General features: G+C 48.0%; 1 protein-coding gene across 1 annotated transcript in view; it reads right to left on the bottom strand.

Moving 5' to 3' along the window:
- LOC128767126 (complexin-1-like) overlaps nucleotides 1-20,800 on the bottom strand; it is a 34,551-nt gene extending 13,751 nt beyond the window's left edge. Inside the window, exons 1-2 of the mRNA XM_053878880.1 lie at nucleotides 20,618-20,800; nucleotides 18,853-18,967 (exon numbers count right to left, since the gene is read on the bottom strand). Coding sequence (XP_053734855.1) covers nucleotides 18,853-18,883 — 31 coding nt within the window. The 5' untranslated portion in view covers nucleotides 18,884-18,967; nucleotides 20,618-20,800. The remainder of the gene's footprint in view (nucleotides 1-18,852; nucleotides 18,968-20,617) is intronic.
- Between the last annotated feature and the right edge of the window lie 2,576 nt (nucleotides 20,801-23,376).

Raw genomic sequence — 23,376 nt, 5'->3', positions numbered from 1 at the left:
GCCGATGAAACGGGCTCCTTAAACAGGATCGCTCGGGAGCGATTGCTGTTCAGTGGTGTTTGAATCTATCCCACTCTCGACGCCTCTTTAAGTCATTCCCTCCGTGATGGTTCGGCTCGTGGTGCGCTGCTGCTCCCTTGGTTTAAAAGCAATTATGTTTGTGTCACATGTGACAAAGCTTTGTTTCCAGGCTGGAGTGACGGGCTCCCTGACAGGAAGGAGAATTGAGCCGTCACATCTGGGATCTCGCTAACAAGGCCGTCTCCAGCGTCAACCGAGCCGACTCGGGGACTCGTCACAGAAGTGGCTTTGGGAAGACAAACACGTCTGCGGCTCACGGGACTCCATTTTTAATCCGTCTCTGCACCTGAGATGTGAGTTCTAACGCTGAGAGCAGGAACTTCATTAGCAGTTTACCACAGCAATTAGCGATGCTAGCTGCTGCAGTTTGTAAACAAGAGCGGAACTAATCGTCAGTCATGTCGTCGCTTTGTTCCTCTGACTCTTGACTCTCATCTTCCAGAACTTCTCACGTAATTGCTACTGAGATTCACACACAGAGGGCGACCCGATGCCAAGTCTGGCGCCCCCTCCTGAAATAACTCACACTAAATCCAAATGACTCACCAGGAAGGGATTTTCAATAGCTGAAACTCAACAGGAAGTAAGTCAAACTCAAACAATGGGGCTGTGGTATTCATGCAGTAATGACAGAATCCCACACAGCTCTGTGAGTCATTTGGCTCAACAGGACACCGGAGTCAGACTCATGGAGTCTTTGAGCCATGTACATTTTGTTAACTCCTGCAGAGTCCAACGTGTCCAACATAGTCCGAGTCATTGAAGCTGCTCGATAGCAAACTAGTTTACCTCATTTAATGTCAGCTATTGGAATTGGTGCCACTGACTCGCGTGACTCTCTGTGACTTGAATTGTAAGGATGAATGAGATGCTAGATGCACCGCACACTGCCTCAGAAACTGCAGTCCTCAGCAAAAAGCTGGTCTGAACTGCAGGAACCAGTGAGTCCCTCACAGCTGAGTCAGTCCTGAACAAAATCAAAGTAATTTTACTGCAGTCACAACACAGCAAGCTTCCGACAGTCACCGACTAGATAGTCAACGGGGAAGGAAGTCCCACAAATCTGAGTGAGATGGTGAAGGCAACAATGAGATGCGCTCATGTGAATCATCTGATTCCCAGAGACTCGTTACTGTAGTCAGGTTACGGATGAAGACTGGTGAGAAATCGCCATCCTTCTAAAGCAGGCGTTGCCTCCAGGAATACATTTCCAACCGAAGTGTCGGCATCAACGTTGTGTCTGAATAATGCATGCGGGTTGATCCTGAAGACCCCGGAGCGGCTCCCCGTTCACACCCTGCCCCCCTCCCCCTCCTCCTCTGAGCTAATATCAGGAAACATGATTGAATCGTGTTTTGCCTCCTGATGGCTCTGGAAATCTGCCGCCAGTATCCGGGCTTCCCACCGGGTGTAATCCCGCTCCTCTCCGACCCGCCTCGCTGAGCAAAGTCATCGATCACACGGGAGATTTCAGCCATCACTCAAACATGGCCGACCTCGGCTGCCTGGGTTTCACTCTGCAAGTGAGCTATGGAAATGAGATGTAGATCTCCGGGTCAGAGCCCACCCGTCCTCTGCAAGTCCGTCAGCGCACCAAGGAGTCGAGCCTTTGACCTGTTGCGGCGAGTCTTTTTGGAACCTGGTCACTCACTAGCAATTGGACTGCTTTTAAAATGCGGCACCTTCGGTACACCGAGCAGACAGTGGGGTTCTGTGCCCTCTGGTTCCGCTCACTTGGGTTTTAATGAGTCTGCTGATGAATATTTCTCCCCTGACTTTCATCACGCAACTTTTTTTTGCTGAAGTGCTTTAACTTCTATTGTCGGCGTGAAAATAAAAGTCCCGTCTTTCCGTTCCCCGGAGCAGTTCCCACCACAGGCTCCGGCGCTCTCCCAGGCTGTGGTGTGTATTTTCTCCATCTGATGTTCACCGGGGGCGACCGGACCCCCGCCTCCTCCACGTCTCTTTGAAGTGGCTCCCGAGCGTAGAGAAAGTAGTGAGGTGTAAGACGGAGAATTGAGGTCAGCGCGGGATTGTGGAGACTTCTCCGTGGAGATCAGTCTCTCCCTGATGCCGTTCCCGGAATTTGAAGAAATCCCCGTGCGATAGGAAGGAGTGAAAATAGCAGAGGTTTGGATGAAGAGCGAGGCACAGAGACTTGCTGAGGTTTCGGTGTTGTCAACGGTGAGGTTGCTGACTCATCGTGTCGCCGACCCCGGCAGAATGGATGTGTGAAATCGTTTGCTCTGACAGCAGCGAAATGAAACAACTTCACACTACGAGAGACCCTTTTCCTAAATTGGAGCTGAGGAATGACAAGGACAGGGAAGGAACAAGGATTCACCAGTCCTGGCCTGGACCCTCTACCCTGGTCTCCAAGAGAAAGACCCACATGGGAATCTCAACACGATCGGAGCCAGGGAACGTGGATGATCTGGTCCCTGGGAAGTCATGACATGATGGTGGTTGTGGCAGTAAGTGCCAGGCTGAGTCACACACCTGCTCCGAGGACACAGAGAAACAGCGCAAGAGGAGAGTGACTAGGATGCCAGAACACAGAGGCATGGTAGTCGCAGGAGGGAGGCAAAGGAGCAATAGACAAGCTTGAGACGGACAGCATTAGTGCAGGCGTGTGCCGGCGGGAGTGTCACACTGACAAGCTAAAAAATGGGTTGAGCTTGTGGTGGCTGATGGCACCATGTGGCAGGGCAAACCACAAACCCCTGTCACAGTGAGTGGCGTGACCATTGGCACAGTGGCTCCCCAGTTGGCTGTTCCCCCCTACCGGTCACTGACAGAGTGTAAGTGGACATGGCACCGCTGTCTAGGGAGGGGGAGTTGGATGGTACGTGAAGGTCCATGTGGACACGGTGGAGGCTGCAGGAGGTTTCACCCAATCGTTGTCCTCGGGGGGCAGAGGAATAAGTATGTATTGGACCAGCGGTCAGACACAGACTTTTGGAAATGGTCATGTGCTCATCCCCTGATCCTGAAACTTCTCTAATACTTCAGATATTCCCTTAACTGCACCATCGACCAGCTGCCGAGCACCATACACAGAGCAAGGCCACAAATTCAGGACAGCCTTTGCAGCCCATGAAACAAAAGTTGATCTGGTGCAAGCGACGGAATCCAACCAAACTCTAACATAATTTCAGGGACCTCGGCCAACTACATTTCCGAGCTCCTGTGGCGAGTCCAAGACCACGGAGATGCTGCTGTGTTTGGCACCTGCCTGGCAGATTGAGGTCCACCTGTTTTGTTGGCAGCTATTCTGCAACAATGTAGGGGCCTCTGTTCCAAGTCACCTCTGTAAGAGTCATCTCTACAGTCACACGTTTCCCTCCTGGAGGACCCAGACGGACAGTACTCACAACCCTCACAGACTCATTAATATCCAGGAGGCAGGTACTTCCGCTGGCGTCTACGCAGCTCGCGGTCAAAATAAGGTCGGCCGGGACGCGGCCAGGTATTATTAGACCACAGAGGAAGATGCTGCGGAACCCCAGCCCTCCTCGGGGGGATCATTAGAGCCCGTTTATCACGACGACCTGGATGATGCATTCGCACCTAAAAAGGGATTCCAACGTGCCTGAATCTGCATCCACCGGAGGGAGAGAGAAAATACAAGTGTTTTTGTTTTGACTGTGAATCACAGGAGAGAAGATGGAGGCCGGAAAAAATCTGTTCCAGGAAAGTACAATCGTAGCACCTGAATTCGGCATCATTTATGGCCTGCATTTTTATGGACCATCATGGTGGTGAGTGGTTTTATTATCCCCCTGTTTGTGTTGAAGTACAGTGCATTTGTTTATAATAAAACTGTTTTCATGATCAATAAATAGTCTCGATTTATTCTTGATAAGAATTGCAAACACATTATGAATGTTTGATCGGAAGTTTTGTTTTTTTTTGTTCCACTCTGATAGATCCTGCTCTGCGGCTTGATTCATTTCAGGCCCGGGGATGTAATTTGATGGAGAATATGAGGAAATAAATCACCTCATTACTCACTGAGCGATTTCACGTTAATGACTCAGGCGGCTGCCCACACGCAGCTCACCACCACATGGACGACCTCCACGGCTGAGAGGGCCCGAGTCAACAGCAACAGTGGAAGGCTGGCTCGGACCTCCTGACCGACTCCGTGTCCTCCAGTCACCGTGACTCACACAAGCTGTTCAAACCAACCCGACTGCCAGCGTGAGAGCACGTGACACGACGGCTGACTGGGAAATTCACCTCCTCTGAGCGAAGGCACTCGCTGATCAGATCATGTCGGAGCCTCGCTGGCATCTGCATGGAGGATACGTGCTGCTGTGATGGTCAGCTCAAGACTTGTTTACAGGTTAGCTAGACACAAGATGGTGTCCACAACTCTCCCTTCTTGTCTTCCAAGGAAACTGCTATGTTTGTCCCCCGTTTTTTCTTCTCATGATACACACCATCGGAAATCATAAAGCTAGAGTCATGTGTAAAGATTAGTTTGAAAAATAAGTTAAAAAAAAAAAAAAAAAAAAACAGAAAAATTCATTTTTGAACTAGAGAAAGAAAAAAAATCACAAAAACTGCAGCAATATATATATATTTTATGCAGACTGTCACAATAGGTGACAGGAAAAAGAAAATGTCACATGTGAACAAACTTGATGAGAGGAAAGAGGAAGTTGAGGTAAAGAAGAGGAAAAATATTCAGTAAAATGTGAGAAGCACTGTGTGTTTAAGAGGAAAAAGGACGTTTACAGAAAAAAAGAGAAGAATGTTGATGGAGATCAGACTGAGACTGGATGAACAATTCATGAAGTAGAGAGGAAGGATGCCAAGGAGGGAAAATGTATGCCTCAAAAGTTTCTAAAAACGTGACTTAGAAAAATCACATAAAAAATAAACACAAGAAGAATATTTGCTATGCAGGTTTTGATATCAAGAAGAAATAAACATCTTTTCCAAGTCCACAAACAAACAATACAAAGAAAATCAAAATAATATTTCAAAACAAAAAAAAAAAAAAATCCATCCACAAAAAGAGGTTAACTGTTGGAAGTAGAAAAATCTGTGAAATGAATTTTTCTTTTTTTCTTTTCAACAGTCATGGCAGCATCTATGTGATGAAAGAATTCAAGATAAAATAAAACCAGTGCAAACAGCATTGCATGTGAGAGAAAATAAAATAAAATTGAGAGAAAAAATGTTATAGAACATATTTATCTTTTGTGGTTGGCAAACTTCTAAGCACATAAAATTTAAAAAAATGAGGGTAAAATCAAAACTTTATGACAAAAAAAATATGAAAGGTAAAAAGGAGTAGTTGTAGTGAAATAGTTGGGTTCAGAAAATATTTACAGCAAAAACATGGAGAGAAAGAAAGAGACAAAACGCCCCCCACCCCCTGCAGGTCGCAGACACTCGCTCATGCACCTTCACGTGTCACGACTTCTCAGCATCCTCTTTTATCAGCGCAGCTGGAATCAACCTCAGTTAGCGCCTCTAAGATCCATGCGACTCCGGCGCCACTTCCTGCATCACCTCCACTCTTCCTCTCATTTACATTTCAGTCATCCTTTGGAGGTGGTGGCACTAGCTCCGCTGAATGGGCTTCTGATGAAAGCATCTGACATCCAGCTTCTACAGGTAAACACGCATGAAGTGACTCCACTCAACAGGCTGATGAGCCGCGCCAGCTAGCATGGAGGCTAGTCGGGAGGGGAGTCATGTAGAGGTACTCGCGAATCAAGTCACGAGTCACTACTTTAGAGTTCTTGTTATGATATTTAATGCAGTGATGCGAAATGATGAAACAGTTCGACTCACAAAACTGAACAGGTAGTTGGCGACTTGCTAGTGAGTCATAAACATATGAGTCTTGCAAAGTAGAAATGAGTTAACTAGCATTCAACGATGAACCGCACACATCTAATTGAGTCTGCGCGACTCGTGTGCAGAATCTGTGCTCCAAAGTGAGTCACTGGGACAGTTTCGCGTCGATTATATCAGGAATGTTTAGGATCCAAAGTCCCTCCACTCTGTATCGCACACTTGTCTCGGCTCACCCCACACAGACGTCACACTCGCTCTATTTTCCACAGGTTCTAGTCGAGCTCCTGCAGCGTTATGAACATGTTAACTGTTCCATCACGAATCCTGTTGGCGAGTCTGACCATCGCTCCCTCTGAACCGGATCAGTCATGGTGACCCTGGAAAGCTACCTGCTCTCGGGCCCCTGTTCTTCATCTCGGGCCAACGTTTCTGGGACCGTGCCGCTGGATCTCCCCTCTATTGTCTTGGAGGACAAAACCTGGCTCTGATGTCTAAACTGTGGCGCCCGATAACAAAGCTGCCAATTCCCTCTGCTAATCTCTGCGGCAACAGAGAGCCATTGTGTCTGTGTAGCGCGACCCGCAGGCTCATATCGATTCAATCACTTTTACCTCGCGGGGAGTCGGTGAGGTGACACGACTCCAGCGATGTCACGCTAACAGTTTGTGAGCGAGTCGACCTTTACAGTCACGTCTCTTTCACCACCAGGTGAAATTCCATCCCGCAGTGGCCGACCGCCGGCACAGTTAAAGCCGTATTCAGCGTCTGACAGGAGGTCATTATCGCTGCCCCCAATCTGGACTCCAGAAATTGGTGAATAAATTACCCGAAAACTGCGCTATTGAAGCGGTGAAAGGCTGCGTGTCACCATCTGCATCAAGATAAGAGAATCGGGTGCCAATTTCAGGAATTAAAGAGCCGCCATCCTGACGGCGGCCAGAGATAAAGCCAATCCATATTTAGTGTCCGTAAAAGCCGAATTTGTGAGGTTTGTCTCTGAGGGCTAAGCTAACGATAGCACCAGCCACACGTCATTTGAGAGGGGTGCGACCAACATACATGATCGTTTGGACGTGTAGACAGCAATAACAAAATGGCTGACACATTCCATCGCAACATTGTTTAGCTAGCAACTTCTCCTGGACATAATTTTCTGGTGGGTGGCGATCTTCAAGAAATATGCTTTACATATAACCATCTTTTGTCTGTTTTTAGCAAGACCAATAAAAGGAGAAGCTAAGCTTGCGACAGCGTGGTCCATGTTCTATTTGATCGGCCGTTTTGTGAGCTGAATTTACAACCCATGTGATTTTGACTTTCAATTTTCCTGAAGCCACAACAAAGATGGTTGAAATGTTTTTCGTGGCAAACCTTCCAAACATGTTTTCATCATGTGTTGTGGACAGCTAGGCTAGCAGCAGTTGCTTCGCATTCGAGAATGCATCTTAATTTCCATGAAAAACAACAGCAGTACTTCTCACCTATGCTATCTTTCATGTATTTGAGCGAGTGACTAAAAAGAATGAAGCTTAGCTAAAACAGCGTGCTGAATGTATGTGGTTTTTGGCGGCAATTTTGATGCTATGCTAATGTTTTTTCTGTATTTTTAAAAATTTATATTTTTTTGTCAATTGGAACAACATTCATTTGCTGCAACACTTTTCATTCACGTTGAAATAGCGTACGTTTTCAGCGTCAAAAGTCACGCTGACAAGCTAGCATGTGCTGCTCACGCTACATGTGCGACCAACCACCAGTGTTTTTGCTCGTGCTCTTGTGGCAAACATCGACCTTCAGTTTTATCTGGATTTGCATGTGAATAACACAAAGCAACAACAACAAACGAACAAAAACAAACAACCACAAAAGAGCTGAGGATTGTTCCATTCGGACCCGTCAACAAAATCCGGCAAACCTGTTTGCTACCATGGTTTACTCTTAAGCTCCATCACTCTTCTGGCAGTCAGCAGAAGTTCACACTCCCACACACGCTGCATCCCATACAGTCTTTTCACAACACCCACTTCTCCCCAGTGTGTGTGTGTGTGTGTGTGTGTGTGTGTGTGCGCACCTTCACAAAGGTTCTCAGTGAGCCGGCTAACCCATGGAGCTTTGGCAGCTTCGGCGTCGAGCTAATCTTATTGATGTTTCGCTGCGGGAAGAGAAGCGATCCATGTTTTGAAGAAAAGCCGAATATCTCGTATTACAACGTCTCTTCTTTATATAATTGCTTGTTGAAGACAGAAAAATTAATCTGCAGCAAAACAAGTCGCAGGTGGATTTGATAAACAACTGTCGCTTGCTTCGCTGGGCCTCAGTTCTCGGGAGCCTCCATCCGATTCAGAGCAGGGCCACGGGAAAAATGCTAATAAATATGTCGCTTTTAATCACGCTAATTTTTCCCTGTTCTTTTCCACATTGGCTTCTGAATTATGGATCTCCTAATATTCCTCAGTGACGTTTCATTTGCAGCCTTTAAACAGAGATTGAATGATCGAATCGAAGTCCAGCGAGTGTTTTCAGATCTGGGCCTCTCACAGCAGCTCTCTCTGGTCCAGCTGGTGGAGTCCCACCTGAGCTGGGAGCAGATGAATGGTGCTGCAGCTCGGCCCTGCAGGGATCTGCCTGCTCCAGGAAATCCTCAAACAACTGGAAACGTTAGGGCCGCAGGCTGTTCTGCCCCGGGAAAAAAAAAAACTGGGTCTGGATTCAACTGGAGAAAAATGTGCCGCTGATATCGACAGCCTGCTGCTGTTGTCCAACTGATGCCGCCATCTGGACGCCGGCGCCGCACAGATGATCCTGAAGGATTTTTGGCTTTCATTCCTGCTCTAAATTATGATGTAACTCAGAGAGGGGCTTCTTCTCTAGAATCCAGAAACTATGAAGAGGTTTTACTGACAAACATGGAAGTCAAGACCAGCTGTGCTGGAGCCCAAGTTGTCTTCATCATCCTGAAGTCTAGCCTTCATCATGAACCTCACTGTGGTTCTCCTCTCCTCCAGCTCCAACTTTCTTGGTCCAACTGTGTCTCTCCTTTCTACAAACCATCTGTCCTCCCTAACCATGTCTCCAGGCTTCCTTCATGTCCCACTGGAAGACTCATCTCTGATCTTCTCCTTTCTCCCCATGACTACCTCGGTATCTTCATCTCTCCTGAGTCTCCAAACAAACATCATGGCAGTGACCACGACTGTCCTGCAAAGCTCTGATGTCTCCACCCGCCTGCAATCTCTTCTTCACCTCCGCCCATCACTCTGAACACAAAGTCCTGATCATGACTCAGGAAGCTCTGGATTCAGCAGATTAGCTGTTCCAAAGTCCAGGGTCAAATGGATCAAGGATCCTTGACTTTGGAGCAGTCTGCTGGGGGAGATGCGAGGCCTGAAAACACATCTGTACAGATGAATCGGTTGCTTCTTTTAGCATCTGTTCAGGTTCATTTTATTGAAACTGAGTAACAATCTGAACAGCCGCGGTTGTCTTTGTGTTCAGCAGGCAGTTTGAACGTGTATGGAACGCCTGGACAACATCACCCACCCCCTCCATGAGCTCCTGGTCCAATACAAAAGCACATGGACCAATAGATTGAGACTACCCAACTCAAAGACTGAGCGCCACAGGAGGTCCTTTCTTCCTGTGGCAATAAAAACATACAATTCGTCCCTGGAAAAAATACAATGAAGGGTTTTTTTGGCACATTTTCTGTTCCTGAACTGCATTTGTTGCACATTGCTTTTCTAAGATCTTTTATATCACTCTTTTTTGCACTTTATAATACTATTTCTTTTTAATTTATTGTGATATGTTGTGTACAGAGCATGTTACAAACACCATTTCCCTTGAGATTAATAAAGTTTTTCTGATTCGGATTCTGAAGTCACTTGATCAGCTAACAGTTAATCAGCTAACAGATGGCCCCAGGGCCAGGCATTGGACACACCTGAGGAAGATTTCTGGGACGATCACCATCCAGGAGTGATCGTGCACCTTTGAAAACAGTGCAAGGTGGCGCCGTCACGTCTGCAGTCGAGGGGACGTAATGTAGAGGCTGTTTTGTATGATGTTTCATGGAACACTGAACTACTTGAACTTCAAGAATATTTGATTTTAGACCCTCCCCATATGAAGTGGGACCATGCCTGAGGCCGGGTGACTGGGGTCTGTTGCTCCAGAGACACCACAAAACCCCACCTCATGATGAATCCCAGGGAAGATGGAAGGAACCCTGTCAGATCTTCCTCCACTGACCCTGGTAGATGCTGACTTCTGACCGTTTCTGATGCCACACCTTCCCTCTCCACCTCAGCTGCTTCATTGGTATCGTGTGAGTCACGGTGCAGTTCCACCATCGCCCACTGGAGCACTCTGCTTCTGGTCATCTTGAATCGGTGATGGAGGAATTTCCCAGAGACAGATGGTCGATGACGAACCTCTCACATCTCTTCAGCAGAGTCACGGCAACATTCTGCCATCACGCCCCCCCTCCCTCCCCACGGTGGACCACCTCGCGTCCGTCCACATGTCGCCCAGAACACAAGCCTTCAAAGGAGCGCTGAGCCCAGCGAGCCAACACCGGGACATTTTCAGCATGGCTTAACCCGGTCGGGATCCCGCCGCAGAACTCCTGGCAGCGACTCCGCCTCAGATCGGCTCAGGACACTCGCCATATGAGGAGCAGCAGGAGAGGAAGTTAGATCTGGACAAATAACGTGTTTATTAGGGCACAGCAACAAGTCGCACACTTCTACTGCGAAAGCTCTCGTCTTCTCCGGGCTCCCGACCTCCGTCGAGGAAGCCTGCCGCCTTTTACGTCCCGCTAATGGAGATGATTTACACCTGAGCGGGCAGGTGAGCGCGGTCACTGCTAATTAACATGACAGATTAAGACCAGCAGAAGCACTGTGTGGGGTCAAGAGCTTCTCGGAACGTAGCAGAGAAACGGATCACTCAAATCATTGAGACGTAACAGAGAATTTTGCTTCACTTGGACTCACGTTTGTGAGACGTTTGAACTTGTGGATGTATTACAGTCGGTTCACATGGCTGAGTTCTCAAAGATCCACATGAATTCACCTGGTTCTTTATTAGCCTGGCAGCCATTTTGTTCTGCCTTTCCTGATAGAGTAGGGAAGGCGACTGCCGTGGATTGGCGGAACTCGCCCACCGTTTTAACACCGAGCCAAAGTGTCGGATCATAAAGACGAGACTATCAGCTAAAGGCTAGCCAATACATAAAGGTATAGTTCGGTAAAAGTCAGTTCAGGTGCCGATAATTTACGATACGCTAAAATAGCGCCCCCTAGGACGACCGCACAAGAACTGCATTAAAAAAACTAACTCTGACTTGATTTTCTTCTATTCTATTTAAACTTCATATTCAATTGTCTTCACATTGTCTCAACCGCATCACGTTTTAACTCCTTCGCTGTTGAAAAGCAACACGAGAACCTGGAGAGCCGTGTCGTTCAAGTGTCATGAAAAGACACTCATTGTTCCAGCACAGTCGGGGAGGGATGGGGACTCCTGATCCAGAAAGTGAAGGTCAGACGGCGCATTTCGCTCTCGTCAATAATGACGCGTTGTTCTTTGAAGGCCGAGTGGCGCAGCGTGGCGCAGCAGCGAGCCAAGAGGAAGATGAGCAGCTGTGGAACAAAGGAACACGTCGAGCTCGCCATTAAAGCCACAGGAGCCGCTTTTCCCCGACCCGTCTGTGATCAGAGCGGCACTTTCATCGATGGTTCATCGATTCAGATTCACGACTCACGATGAACCCGTTTGCCATACTGTTTTCTAAACGGTGTTCAGGCCACAACATCAACAGGAAGCAGTTCTGAATCACAGATTGTTTTTAAATGAGCAGAAGTAGTGAGTCCCACAGATGCTGCCGAGTCCTACAGCACTGGCCTCATGCACTTCATTTGAGAACATGCTTTCCCTGCTGGGCCACGTTGTGTGTTTGCTTCAGCACACACTGACGGAGGTGCAAATATTCACACCACACAGATGAGTCACCGGCTCTCCTGAGGCAGAGAGGTGTGAGTTCACTTCAGAAACCTCTGCTGTGTGTCTGCACAAGTGACGGTTCCGGCGTGCTTCACGGTGAGTCAGGCTCCGAGAACACTTCACTGACATGTCTCACCTCCAGCAGCTTCTTCTGTCGCACAGCGGCGCGGTGTGACAGCCTGCACTCGGGTGTGACACTCGTGACGGTCACTGACCACTGCAGAGCACTGGAGGTGGACCCAGACTCCAGGCCCAGAGAGCACGCGAGTCACAGCAGCCATCATGCTAATGTTAGCGGCCCAGCGTGCGCTGAAGTGTCGCTCAGCTGGCGCTATTAACCACTTTCTAGGTCACAACTGAATCAGTAACACGCCACTGTGAGCAGCTGAGGAGGTCATGTGATCAAGGTTTCAAATCGCAATGATCCGGAGCCAGTTCGTTTTAGGAACCATGGCTTCCGCAGCAGTTTACAAGACGATGTGTTTATTTTACGGTATTTCAGAACACGTTTTTGGAACTATCAGCGTTGAGCTGTAAAAAACTACTTTGTGATAAATGCTAAATTAAAATCACAAATAACATTCACATTAAAAAATGAGGATAAATGTGTATAAAAATGACAAAGAAATATGGAGGTTGACAACTGGCATTTGCATTTATTTTCGAGGATGGCGCTTAATTTGTCATGAAAAATAAAACAAAATAAAAAGAAAGAAAAGTAAATTAGATAAAAAAAGTGATAAATCCTAGTAAAAATGTCAATAGCGATATATCATTTACATTTGGAGTCCAAAAAATTCAAATTCAGAATAAGAATTTCAGACCTTTATGAGGTAGGAAGAAGTCATCAGAAATAGACTGAAAAAAAGAATGAAATAAAACACAGCAATAAATAAACACATTTTAAACTACATATGATACAATTCACGTTGGAGTCGATGGGGCTACAAGAAAAAAATAGTACTAAAAATTGTATTAAAAAAATGTACCAGTTAGACAGTCCAATATAACAGTGAATGTGTATCAATGAATAAATAAACTTTAGCCAAAACAGACTTAAAAAAAAACATTTTTTAATATCTGTTCTTCGTGATCTATATAATACAATATATGATTAATATCTACTATATATATATATATATATATATATATATAATCTTTCTTGTGTTTCAGAAGGTGTGACTGCATCATACAGACACAGACAAACACAAATGATATTTTATTTTACCAGAAAAACTGAGCACTACAATCTTGACAGTTTCAATATGTCATTCTGACAGTCAACAAACAAAAGAGAATGTGTTGAAAGCTGAAGAAAAAAAGTAAAGCATCATGTCATCAAATTCATATTTAGCTGTAGAATAGATGTTTTTTCCTGTCTTTTAGTCGGAACAGTTCAGAGGAGCTGGGGCGTGACGGGCGGCTCTTACTCTCCAAGCATGAATCCTACAAACGCGGGGCTGCGGGGAGACGGAGCATGAATAAATAAAGAGCCTCCCATCTAATGACGACTCGTCCAAACCGCCATTCTGCTTTAAATGTGCTTCCCTCGCCGCTTTAAAGAGCACATTGTGCTGTTTAATGTCTGCGGCTGCACACGTCATTACCGTGCCTCCATTTATCAAGATTACTTCGCCTCCAGATTGGATTAAAACGGCTGATAGTCGCCATCAAACATTATTCTTCCAGGCCGAGTCAGAGCCAGCTGAGTGTGAAGGAACTCATTTGAAGTCTTCACGGAACGCCCGCCGCGCTTCGCTTTGGCTTGTGACGCAGCAGAGCCTGTGTTTGGGCGCAGGTGCAGACGAGTCAAGAGTCAGCGTGCGAATGACTCCATGAGTCACACCTGCTTCCTCTTTAGTTCCTGTTTAGTTCCCCCTCCAATCATCCAATCCCCCCAAATCACTTCCTTCAGAGGGGAGCATTTTCCCATCTAAGTCTGTGGAGTCACGACTCATTCACAACCGAGTCGCAAAATTGCGCGTCACCCACTTCCTGCCCTCTGGTGGCGACATATGTCACTACATTTAAACAAACATGGACGAATCGTAGTTCCATTGGATCAAGCCAGGACAGAAAGATTTAGACATGCTCACACCAGACTCTCTAGCGACCTCTAGTTTCTGTCAGAAAGCTGAAATTGTGCATGAGCATTGCTGTTAGCTTGAAAGTGTCCCACGCGTGCTAATTGGAGGAGGAGACGCATCAGAAGGAGGAAGAAGACAGTCGGAAGAGTTCCTCGTGAGAGCAGCAGGAGGCCGGCGAGGACGGGCGCTGATGCATCTTCGCTCCAGGATTCCTGCTAATCCTAATGAATCCTCCATCATAATGATGATTGCGACACGTGACCAGCCTCGTTTGGTTCCCGCCGCGCCGCGCAGATTATTATTTACATCAGCGGTCGTGAGCAAGCTTTTCCTGAATGAGTCGCCGATCACGACCTACGAGCTCCGACTGAGTTGGATTTGACTTTCAGCAGTGTTCTGTCACTGTCCTGCGAGTGAAGTGGAGGGAGCAAAGTCGTGAGCAAGTCAGTCACGACAGTCAGGGAGAATCGTTTTAACCGAGTCAAATCTTTGAGTCATCAAATGCAACAAATCTTTCCATGAGTCGACTTAATTTGTTGAGTTGGCAAACTGCGAAATTCTGGATGACATTAGAGATCTGGGAAAACTGAGGTGGACTTGGTCAACCAGCGAGTTGTAGGAGACTTGTTAAACCAGGAGGCCTGTAATAGACATGAGTTTACTAGGAATTTCACAATAGAAAAGTCCTGGTGAACGAGTTGGATAAAAGCTCTAGTTGACTTGTTGAAGTCCAAGAGTGACTCTAAGATTGTGTTGCTAGAACGTTCCAGGGAGGGAAAGTCGGAAGTATCAAATGGACTTGACAAAGATAGTCTGGACTAGGAGGTTCCGAACTTGACTTGGTAAATTAACAAGTCAGTAAATGGTATTGGTGTCATTGGTGAACTACAAAGTCTGAGAAAGACTTGGGTTGACCAGGTCATCTGAAACTGACTTGGTAACACATGACATGCTTCTCAGGCAGACTCTGAGGTTCAGAGATGACCTGGTAAACTAGGAAGTCTGCTGCCGACGTCTATAAAACAGGAAGTCCTCAGAGATTAAATAGAATATCAGAAATAGGCTCGACAAAACAGATCATTCCAGAAGGACCTGGTTCCACTAGGAAGACTAAGCTTGGTGAGGTCTCTCGGGAGGAGCGGGTCCCTGCTCGATGAACACACTGAAGCTGACGTCTCACAATTCAAGTGAAAACAGCAACAGATAAATCAAATTGGGATCCATAATCCGATGTTTTGGACAGAACCGCCTCAGGCTCTGCTCTGGTCCCAGAACTTTACGAGCGTGTCCCCTTTCAGGTCCAGACACAGATGAGGAATTGATTCGATTTTCCGGCCGCCAGCATTTTTATGTGAAGAGCTCTTATTGCAGAATTGGACACGAGCGAGTGAGGAGGGGGGGAGGGGGGTTGTTCTGGCAGATGACATCATCAGAAGTGCTGGTAAACAAAAGCCGGCTCTCTAACCTCATCGCCCCCCCACTCCACTCCGCACCAGGAGGAGCGAGGGATGACAAGTAACAAATTGAGGGAGCGAAGTTTAATATATGAGATGTTTGGTGTCCGCGGTGCTCCTCACGCCCACCATCCATCCATCCATCCTCCTCCTCCATCACCTCGCCTCAGTCACGTCTCACCCGTCTCACTCTTTGAACTCCTCCTCGGAGTCGCTCTCTCCCTCCCTCTGACGAATACAGTCAATGACAAGGGTGAGGCATGAAACTTCAATCAGAGCGCTGTTGCTGGAGTCGTGAGGAACACGCGGTGTGTGTGTGTGAGAGCCAGCGATAAACAATCGACTCCGAGCAGAAGCAGTCGGCCTGAACTGCCATTAAAAGATAAAGCAAAGTGTGTGTTTGTGTGTGTGTCCTGCATAATGAGGCAGAACTGGCGACATAAATCCCATAAATGTTCTGATTGTTTCCTACCTTCTGCTGTGAGTCACCACTCTGCTTTCCTTGGAGTCGCTGCTTATGAGTCCTACAAATGCAGGAGGGATCCCACCCGGAATGTGTCTGTTGTCTTTGTCTGTCCCAGACTCCTCTGTGGAATCGCCAGTAACTGAGATGGACGCGCTCTGACACTCTTGACCAAGTGTGACCAAGTGTGACCAAGTGTGACCAAGCAGACTCCTTAAATTGCTGAATCGCACACTTCTACTGCAGTGACCTGACTTCAATTTGAGTCCTGTCATGGTGCAACACAGAGGTGACTCGTTCATGCCGTAGCCAGGGTTTTACCTCCTCAGCTTTTATTTTAAGTCACCGAGGTGGCATTAATGTCCACCAGGGGGAAGCCCAGGTGCAGCGCTTTCTTCTCCAAAGTCTCCAAAGTCGCACTTGTTGTGCGACTTGTGAAAGCTAGGAGCCTCACAGATCTGAGAGAGTCCTGCCATGAGTTGCCATGAGTAGAATGTTACCCACTCTCTCAGAAGCACGACACGAGGCTACGCTTCCACTGAACTACGCAAGTCTGTTTTCATGTAGCTTCATGCTATTTATTCGGAAAAAAGCGTGTGGACAATACTGCAACCAATCCTGCCTGTCCTTGGAGTCGCCACACAGCTAGTCTTGCGTCATGTCAGCGACTTACATCTGCAGGAGTCAAAGTGCCCGAAACATAACTGAGGTTTTCCTCAGAACGTGCCGCTGCTCAAGGGCTCCGCCTCCCCTGGAGTCAAACCAGCCAGTGTTGCTAGCAACAGAGCAAAGGGCGACGTCACTCCTCAGTAGCATTGCATCACTACACGCCGATGTGCATTCTCCTCACGTGTCCGCGCTCTGAAGTGCGTCTCTGTCGGGTCGTGACTGCAGAGGACCTCTGTGATCTCCGAAAGCTTTGAGATAGCTGAGGGGTGCAGGAGTGACAGAGACAAGCGGCTCTCGGGAGCCCGTCCTTCTCTTTGCTGTATAAAAACCGACAGAATACAAATGTTGGCCTAGATGGGAGCAGATGGAGTGTGACTTTCTCCTCCTCGCGCGGAGAGCAAGAGTGAGATAATAGCCTTCAGCTAATCCACCGCACATTGAAAACTCATTACTCTCCCCGGAAAAAAAGGAAACTGAGAGTCTGAGGGAAGAACTTTGACTTTTTTTTTTGGCACATGGGTGAAGTTTCTTGTCTGAACTTTGATTTGGTGTGTGTGGCTCATCCACCTGGAACCAAACACGGTGCCACAGAGTGCGCACATCACCCCACCTGCGGCACCTTTTTGTGACGTCACGTCCACAGAGGGACGGAGGGGCGGGGTCCTTCTCAAAAGTCAGAGTCATGTAATGAAGCTTTGGTCACCATGGTTTCTCACAGCTCGACCGAGCGATGATCCGATGTTCTGACCATGGACAGGTGACTCACAAAGCTGCCTGACTGTAGCACTGCATAGTCTTGCTCAGGGGGCGGAGCTGCTGAGCTGTCTGACATCATCAAACCTCTCAGCCTGTCCAGCGCTCGTGGTCAGAGGCAGGGTCACGGTAGGTGTCTGGGCTAGGGTTTGGATTAGAGCTAGGTTTGGGCCAGGCTAACCACTGGTTTAGAACGATTGCATGCCGTGTTTTGTCTGGACAATCCACCGTACTCCAAGTTGTTGCAGTCTCCATGTGGTCACCGATGAAAACAGGTTCTTCTGGGAATGCGGTCTATGTTATCATGTTGCTTCGATACATGTCATTGTAGATTTGAAAAGGTAGCAGGCGAACAGAACATCTCCACTTTTCCGACCAAATAATCCAGATTCTCCACTCAAACCTTGTCCTCCTGACCCCGCCTCCTTCGGTTCAGACCAAAACACCGCCTTCTGTTCTGCAACCTACTTTTGCAGTGTTTATTTATCAGTTTATTTATGTTGCGCTGAAGTGATGCATCAGTCATGTACCCACCACGAGAGTCAGTGTCAAAGGTCCGATCAATATTCCACTCCAGATACAGCAGGCACTCAGAAGCCCACGAGTGTTCTCAGTTCACCAGGAGTTTGGACTGTAAACAGGTCCTGCTCCACCTCAGCCCGGGACTGCTGCCTCCTACTGGCTCCTCTGAGCATTGCATTATGGCTGATTGGGTGACAAACTCAAGGCGCAGGGGCCAAATCCAGCCCCCAAATCATTTCATGGGGCCTGCAGTATCTTATAAACACGATAAGCAGTTGACATTGTGACCTACATGATTACATCATCAGGTAATAACACAAATAAATGGAGTATTGATCCAGTAAGAGGAGAATGGACTGGCAGTGTGTAAACTCCTGCCCCCTCCCCGACACCATCGCCAGCCAGTCCTGAATACATCTGAGCTCCATCTGGAAGTCAGCTCCTATTCTTCACCTCCAGGATCGACCCACTTGACCTTGGCTTTTTGCAAACCAGGCCTCTGAATTTGCTGCTGGACTGACTCCCAACATTTCTGCCGTAAAGAGGAGCACCTTTTCACCTTGGGTGCAGCGGCTCTACATATTCATTCACGCTAACACATTCCTCCATAATTCATCCGCCGTCTATGCAAATCTCGGCAGAACAAGCGACTGGCAGACGGAGAATCACACCGCGGCAACAGCATTATTAGAGATAAGATCATATCTTCATCCTTCTTCAGGAGGGAAATGTGCTCTCAGCGTGTGGAGATAAAACACAAACCCGTCTGATTACGACCAGCCAATACCTGCTCGCCCGAGGCTCTCGCTGGAACAGGAAATGCCCTCTCGGTCACCGAGGTTCACGCCGCATTAGAATCAGCCGCCTGCTACAGCGAGCTGCAGTCGGAGCGCCTCAGGGAGGACGTGTGAAGCGAGACGGCGGCACGTGAGCGTAAAGACCGGCGTGGACGCGGGAGGAACATGAATGGACCCGGGAACAGAAGAAGTGTGCCACTCACCTCCCAGCGCTTGCTTCATAACAAAATTCATGATGATGGCTTTTAAATTCCCTGCCTCGGAGAAACGATGTCACATTCACTGGTGGAAGCGTCGAGGTCTGGTCTGAGGCCCAGTCTGGAAGCAAGCAGGACAAAACAAACGCTGACTCATCAATCAAAGGATGTTAGGAGGAGCAACTTCTCCTGACCACTTTTCCTGTTCACGAGTGTTGGAGACAATGTTAAAGAAAACTCCACAGTTGGAGGAGTTGGCCTATCTTCAGGTCTTGCTCATGAGTGAGGGGAGGATGAAGACGTCTTCAGTCATGTGAAGACAGAGCTGAGCCAGAAGACAGAGCGCTTCACTGACCGCTGGGTTCCTCCTCTCACCTGTGGTCACCAGCTCTGGAGTGACCCAGAGAACAAGAGTCTCTCTGTCTGGACTCTCTGAGAGAGAGAAGCTCAGTCATCCAGGAGAGACTCAGAGGAGAACCTCTGCTCCTCCAGTAGGAGACACCCCTGAGGATGCTCAAGTGAAGATCCTTCTAGACGTCCAGGAGCAAGTCAATGATTATTGAGTGAATTAACTGCCTTTAAAAATGCTCTCAGAATCCTCCTGACTTTCAATCAGCAGATTTCTATGTGTTGTTACAAACGTCTTCTGGTTTCCTCCCACAAAAACATGCATAAGTTTGTTTCATGTCTAAATGAAATCATGACTGTTTTGAATGCAGCTATTTATGTACATTTCCAGATGACTCGCAACCATCAGTCACATTTGTGAAATGTTCGTGAGGAGGTTATTTTTCCACACTTTGGAAATCACAGTGTGATTCTGTCGTAATTCAAAGCTGTTAAATGTCCGTCCATGAGTCGAGTGGGAAAACCTCGTGAGAGTCTCCATTGAGTCACGAACGAGAGCGCTGCAGGTACATCTGAGACTTCAACATGCTTCTAGTAAATACTGGAATTTCTTCCTCCCTTGGCTTAAAAATCCGATCACATCAACATCCAACCGTCCTGACTGACACATCCAGCCATGTGAGAACACATTTGTTTGTGAAACACTTGTTTCTGTGGAAGCTTCGGACGAGCCTCCTCAGATCCGTTGTCACTGCAGCCACATTTGTGGGTTCACTCTTTCACCTGAGAATTTTGAACCAGCCGAGGAGCTTTCTGGATCTGGAGCTCCACATTCACTCATGAACCTACGGTTGTAATTCATTTCAGAATGAATCATTACGCTCACAGCCCGGTCTCCAGACCTCCCTCCTGCCCCACCTGAGGTCAGGCTGAGACAGGTACCTCTGTGAGTGATCACACGCTTCTGGGTTTGCACTTTAAATCGCTCTCTGCGACCTTCAGAATGATCTGGTGGTCGTGAACTGACACACGGACTTGAGACCGAAACTGCCGAGGTTCAGCGTGTAAGACACGTTTCTCCACTGCGCCAAGCGAAGGACACTGAGGTCAGCGCTTCAGCCGCGCCACAGAAAGTCCGCGAGAAAGCCGTTTTCTTCAAGTGTCAGTCAGCGCCGATGATTGACGGCAGACACTTTGAAGTGGAGCAAACTGTCGCGTGTGTATTTTCAAATGAATCATGTGGTCAAACTTTGCACCCCACCCAAGCACCAGCTCGCCCCCCCAGAAGGGAAGGCGCCTGGATGCTGCAGCAACGTCCCTCCGACGATCGTGCTTTGCAGCGAGCCGCAGTGAGAGCAGCGGATTCGCACGCGCGCCTCCCCGTCAGCACCACCGAGCGCGGACAGCTCCTCCGACCGTTTACCTCCGTCCGGGACTCGCTGCTGCTCACGATCCTCCACCGAATCCCGAGTCAAGTTCTCCTGACGGGTCTCAGAGCTCAGAGCTGCCGGGGAGAAAAAGAGGACACGTCCTTGCTTGTCTTCCTCCTCCTGCTTCGTCTTCCTGCACTCACGTAGAGAGAAAGAGGAGGAGGAGGAAGAGGAGGAGGAGGAGGGGGAGCAGCTGCCGTTCACACCGTGAGAGGACGCGGCGGCTGCAGGGATGGAGGGAGAGAGAGAGGGAGAGGGGGGAGGAGGGGGAGAGGGGAAGAGAGCTTGGGAGAGGGAGGGAGAGAGGAGGGAGAGAGGGTGAAAGAGAGAGAGGGGGAGATAATGGGCCAGAGAGTGGGAGAGTGGGTGAGAGGGGGGGAGAGAGTAAGGGAGTGAGGGTGAAAGATAGAGAGGGACGAGAGAAAGGGGGAGGGAATGGGAGAGAGGGGGTAAAGAGAGGGAGACAGAGGAGGAGAGGGGGGAGATAGAGAGAGAGGGTGAGAGACATGGAAAAAGAGAGAGGCAGGGAGAAAGAGAGGGAGTGAGAGTGAAGGGGGAAGAGAGAGAGGGATGTCCCACCCTCGCTGCCCCGCCGCCATGTGCCTGCTCAGTCCTGATGTGGCTGCAGCCCCGTCACCCTCTGCACCCCCAGACTCCTTCCTGCCACCGTGTATAAGAGAACCACGCCACCCCTTCTGGACCTTCTGAGAGACCATCGAAGAGGAAGCTTCCTCCTATGAGTGTGTGCGTGTACCTAGCTTAGTGGGGGCGAGTCTGGGGAAGTCTTGGAAACACACCTGTTTGTGGGGACATTTTTGCTGGACCATAAATCCAAACCTCGGTTTGAGAATGAAGACTACCTGGGTTTCAGTGTGGCTCAGAGTCCTGGTTCAGGTGAGCCATGTGTTTTGGATGGTTAGGTTTAGAGGGAGAGGCTGGGGAAAGGGTTATGGTTATTATCAGTGTTGTGCTTAAGAGTGACTCCCATTTTAAATGAAGACAGCGTCATGTGTGTTTTGTACTTGAGTGTTATTTTGAGTTGTGTTGGGATCAATGGCTCAGCATAAGAGTGTGTGACCAAAGTGTGGGTTTGAAATGTGTTATATTGTTCATTTTACGGATGTTTTCAAAAAAGTTTTGTGTGTACCTGGGTGTGGGTTTTAAGTGTTGCTGTTTCATAGTTCAAGCCGGGTGTGTCATTTTCATATCCTGGGATTGTGATCCTGTGTGTGAGCGACCCATGTTTGTGTCTGTGAGTGTATGTAGTGAAAGTGTGTGTTGAACTAGTGTGTGGATATGTGTTTTAGTGTGGGTTTGTTCCAGCACACGTCTGTTGCTGAGTGTGCGTGTATTCTGTGTTTGTTGTGGCTGTGTTGGAGTGTGTTCGTGGTTGTGTGTGTGTGTTAACAGACTCCGAGGTTCTCCTTCTCCGAGTCCTCCCCACCGACTCAACTGTCGCTGATCACGACGTGCTGCTTCCATCTGTGACGTCTCCTCTGTCTGCCACAGACTTCTGCTCCTCACCTGAGCCCAACATCAGATTAGAATTTCCTCTGGAGTTGAGCACTGCATTAGCGAGGATCAAGTCGTCGCCGAGGTCTAATCCCAGCTCTCGCTGAACTCCGGAATCTCCAACAAAAAGGTGGGAAGGCACAAATGAGAGTAATCACACTTGTTCTAATCCTCATCTGAAGTCTTCCACTCTTAACACTGGGATTAAGACTAAAATGGCGGTGAAGCTGTTCGACACCACCTGAGGGCGGGAGGGAGCTCAAGACAGTTTGTTTCATTTCCAGTCCTGGTTCAGATCAAGCCAGGATCTGCAGAATCAAGTCAGATTGTGGCTCACTATCGGAGCGAGTGGCTCCTTTAGGGACATGCTTTGAAGACTGAAGACTCAAGTTAGGCACTTGTGGACCACATGAAGCAGTAAAGCTTCTGTCAGACATTTCAGCACCCGCTTGTGGCAAAGCTTAACACTGGATTAAAGAACGTTTTATGGTCTGAGTTTCACAGTTGAGGGTGCAGTTTGACCTCCCTGAGAGTCAGATGAAGCACTGCAGGGCTGAGTTATAGAGTCCAACATCACCGCTTCAGTCTCTTTCACAGATCCTGGTTCAGACCAGGAAACCCCAATCGAGTTGTGGCACATTTTAAAAGTTAAACAAAATCACATTCAATCATTTGAGGATTATGTGAAATCTGATGTAGCATCACAGGATGGAGTGCTACTTAGGAATCAAAATGTGGACCCAGAAGATCAAGTCAAACGTGAGGATTGTAACAAATGAAAGTTTCACATTTAATGATCCTGTTGTTTGGATATTTGAAGGAGTGTCAGGATTGTGTGACTGCAGATGGAGTCCGACACAATTGCGGAGTCATGTGTCAGGTCATGCAACCGAGACATGAGTCAGAACACAGTTGTGGCTTTGAAGGAGCACTTGACTGGAGCATTGATGATTGAATCAGAGCTTGTCTTCGTGAATCTCCTGAGATTGGAGTCACTCTGAATCCACCGAGGGCTTTGTCTTCTGACTGACCTTCGTCCTTCCCTCACCTGTGAACGGCACATTGAGATACTTCACCTGGAAAAGATCTCCATCCTGGACCAGATTTATGGGACTCGGAGCTGATCCTCATCCTGAACTTTGTTCAGGTAGAGTCCCACACCCTGACTTATTGATGAAGTTCTCACATCTCAATCTTTCTAGTCTTCGTTCCTTTATGGTTGGATTTCTGCTCATGTTTG

Source organism: Synchiropus splendidus, chromosome 11 (assembly GCF_027744825.2).
Source record: "Synchiropus splendidus isolate RoL2022-P1 chromosome 11, RoL_Sspl_1.0, whole genome shotgun sequence".
NCBI classification, from domain to species: domain Eukaryota; kingdom Metazoa; phylum Chordata; class Actinopteri; order Syngnathiformes; family Callionymidae; genus Synchiropus; species Synchiropus splendidus.
This window is presented reverse-complemented; position numbering and strand designations above follow the sequence as displayed.